This window comes from Salmo trutta, chromosome 13 (genome assembly GCF_901001165.1).
Source record: "Salmo trutta chromosome 13, fSalTru1.1, whole genome shotgun sequence".
Taxonomy (NCBI): Eukaryota; Metazoa; Chordata; class Actinopteri; order Salmoniformes; family Salmonidae; genus Salmo; species Salmo trutta.
Window position 1 is genome coordinate 73,419,008 of NC_042969.1, and position 3,157 is coordinate 73,422,164.

At 38.7% G+C, this 3,157-nt stretch overlaps 1 protein-coding gene across 1 annotated transcript; it reads right to left on the bottom strand.

Moving 5' to 3' along the window:
• Positions 1-495: 495 nt before the first annotated feature.
• ly6d (lymphocyte antigen 6 family member D) lies at positions 496-2,194 on the bottom strand. The gene is made up of 3 exons (XM_029773565.1): positions 2,032-2,194; positions 992-1,093; positions 496-854 (listed from the first exon to the last, which is right to left on the bottom strand). The coding sequence occupies exons 1-3, from the start codon at positions 2,084-2,086 to the stop codon at positions 769-771; spliced, it is 243 nt and encodes an 80-aa protein (XP_029629425.1). The 5' UTR covers positions 2,087-2,194; the 3' UTR covers positions 496-768.
• Between the last annotated feature and the right edge of the window lie 963 nt (positions 2,195-3,157).

Sequence of the window (3,157 nt, forward strand, 5' to 3'; positions counted from 1 at the left end):
GTTATGCAGAATAAGATAATTTTATATGTGTAAAGTCTTCCTCTTTTCTCACTCTAAAACAGTCATTTTCTTTGTTTTTAATCTCTCGAAAACAAAGCAATCTACACCATGATCAAGCATACTTTTTTCAGAGGAGAGTGGGGTTGAGTTGCCAGGTGAGTGGTACAGGTTCTCCATAACTCCCCCTCATCAGATGGATTTAGATAATCCTGCCTGCCCAGATGCATACGGCCACAACAGGCCAGCATTGTCCCCGTCTGGCGACCCACATCCCAGCAGGAGGCCATGAGCCAGCATGACCCACTCAGGAGCATCCGGAGAGAGAGGAGACTAGGAGAGGCTACACTAGAATCACAGCTCAGGCATTGGAAATCCTCATTACTGTAAAACCTCCATGTTTTATGGCATTAAGTCAAGCTTTGAAGGACAGCAGAAACAGTTGAGAGTCATTCAAAGGGCTAGATTTTTTTGCACGACAGAAAGTATAAGATTGCCTTTTTTTTAAGATTATCACAAACAATGATAACATCTTTATTGAGGAAAAATGAACTTACTATGACTGTGATATGGGTTGTCTCACCTAGCTATCTTGAGATTAATGCACAAACTAAGTCGCTCTGGATAAGAGTGTCTGCTAAATTACTAAAATGTAAATGTAATTAATTGAAAGGTTATAATGTAACCCATATTCCAAAGTATTTCCCACACAACATTCTAAACAGAAGGTGACCGTGTGTAGTCAGTGGCGATGGTTCTCCGTGGATCATGTCAGTTCTCACACAGGTCACCCTGGCAACAGTAGGCGTTGACACCCGAGACACACATCTCCTCGCAGGTACGAGTCACTGTGTCCGCTGTGAAGGAAAAGAAGGAAGTAGAAAATGTTTGAGCAATTTACAGATGATTATTGCACTCAGTTGATTAATAATACATCAATATTATTGATACAGATTGAAAGGACTGAATGAAAGAAGAAAAGGGGAATATTTACCAGTCACCACAGTTCTGCAGTACATGCTCGATGGTGGACATTCTGTCACTTGCTTGCAGTCAGCGTCATCCTCCTCACAGGTGTAACAGCTGAGTGTAAGCACTGTGGAGAAATTCACATTTAGAGCAGAAGTGATGATAGGATATTTAAAGTGTGGATCATCATTAGCTTATCAAATAAACAGTGGTGGAAAAAGTACCCAATTGTCATACTTGAGTAAAAGTAAAGATACCTTAATAGAAAATGACAAAAATAAAAGTGAAAGTCATCTAGTAAAATACTACTTGAGTAAAAGTCTAAAAGTATTTGGTTTTAAACATGTTTCAGTATCAAAAGAAAACGTAATTTCTAAAATATACTTAAGTATCAACAGTAAAAGTAAAAGTATAAATAATTTCAAATTCCTTATATTAAGCAAACCAGACGGCACGATTTTGTTGTTGATTTAATTGGCGGATAGCCAGGGGCACATTTTAACACTCAGACATCATTTACAAACAAAACATTTGTGTTTAGTGAGTCTGTCAGAAAAGAGGCAGTAGGGATGACCAGGGATGTTCTCTTGATAAGTGTGTGAATTGGACCATTTTCCTGTCTTGCTAAGCGTTCAAAATGTAACTGGTACTTTTGGGTGTCAGTGAAAATGTATGGTACATTGTTTTCTTTAGGAATGTAGTGAAGTTAAAGTAAAAGTTGTCAAAAATATAAACAGTAAAGTAAAGTACAGATACCCCAAAAACAACTTAAGTAGTACGTTAAAGTATTTTTACTTAAGTACTTTACACCACTGCAAATAAATTCATTGGTTATGAGAAAGTTAGTTGTAAGTCTATCAAGAGGAGTGTGAGCATTTTCATTCCTTTACTAAGTTGTTGAAGATCCTTCACTGTTATAAGATCAAACTTTTCCCCTAACAAACATAGGCTACATATTAATCATTTTGCCCTGGACCTGAAATTGAGTTTTTTAAAAGCACACCTCAACCAAGAGTTGCATCTATCATGTTTATAAACCAGTCTATATTTATTAAGTTTGCTCACCTTGAGTGCTACAGAGCAGCACCAGCAGCACGGTTGTCAGTAGCAGGGTCCTCATGTTCTCCAGTAGTGTGAAGGAGTAATGTACAGATACAGCTTTTGTACTGATACACCTTGCACTGCACTGAGTACTCACCTAAACAGACTGGTTTGTTTCATTGTGCACTTAAATTAAATACATTCCTTCCCCCTTCATTTTCTAAGACAAATTCAAGTAATGAAGCGAGACAAGGAGGAGGAGCAACTACAGTGGAGGGACTGGTGAGGTGGTTTTTCAGTCCTCTCTATGTTCTAGGAATGCATTCTTGCCAGTGAATCTGTCATCAGCATCTGGGCATGCAAATCAGACAATAGAGTGTTGTCCCCATTGCTGGGAAATAACCAGGAAATAACCTGGTTAAATAACCTAACCAGTTGGACTGCATTCTTTCAATACAGTCCAAACAACTAAATGAATAGAACTTCACAAGCATAGTCCTATTCATTATTTAAAAAAAGCATTACTTTCAAAAGTTTTCATATTGGTATGCAGGGACCAACTAGGACCAGAAATTAGGCATTTCTAACACACCGGCCCATTTTTCCTCCAGATGCCCCATTATTAGCCAAATAATTATACATATGTGCAAAAACACCAACTTAGACAGGCCCATTGTGCTACAGATCAATTAGCCCATCTGGCATTTGCCAGAACTGCACTATGGCCAGTCTGTCTCTGTAGGAATGTGTGACACAGATGACATAAAGCATTACAACCAATAGTCTACTAAGGAATACATCTGTTTTTCAAAGACTTCATGGAAATATCTCACATAAGGTTAAGGTTTGCATGGCCTTGCTAAGACTAGTAGCTGGTGGGGCGTAATGTTACCTTTGATGAAACGTCTTGCAACCTTTCACTCCATCTCACATTGCCTTAAAGCTGCAGTTGGGTAAAGGCTGCTAGAATAACTACTACATGTTTACCTATATTTAATTGGGGTGGCAGGTAGCCTAGTGGTTAGAGCATTGCTGGATCAAATCCCCGAGCTGACAAGGTAAAAATCTGTTGTTCTGCCCCTGAACAAGGCAGTTAACCCACTGTTGCCCTGGTAGGCCGTCATTATAAATAAGAATTTGTTCTTAACTG

Coding starts and splice junctions, on each gene's coding strand:
- ly6d (XM_029773565.1), bottom strand. CDS start 2,086: ATGAGGACCCTGCTACTGACAACCGTGCTGCTGGTGCTGCTCTGTAGC. Junction 1,094..2,031: donor GCTGCTCTGTAGCACTCAAG/GTGAGCAAACTT, acceptor ATTTCTCCACAG/TGCTTACACTCAGCTGTTAC. Junction 855..991: donor CTGCAGAACTGTGGTGACTG/GTAAATATTCCC, acceptor TTTCCTTCACAG/CGGACACAGTGACTCGTACC.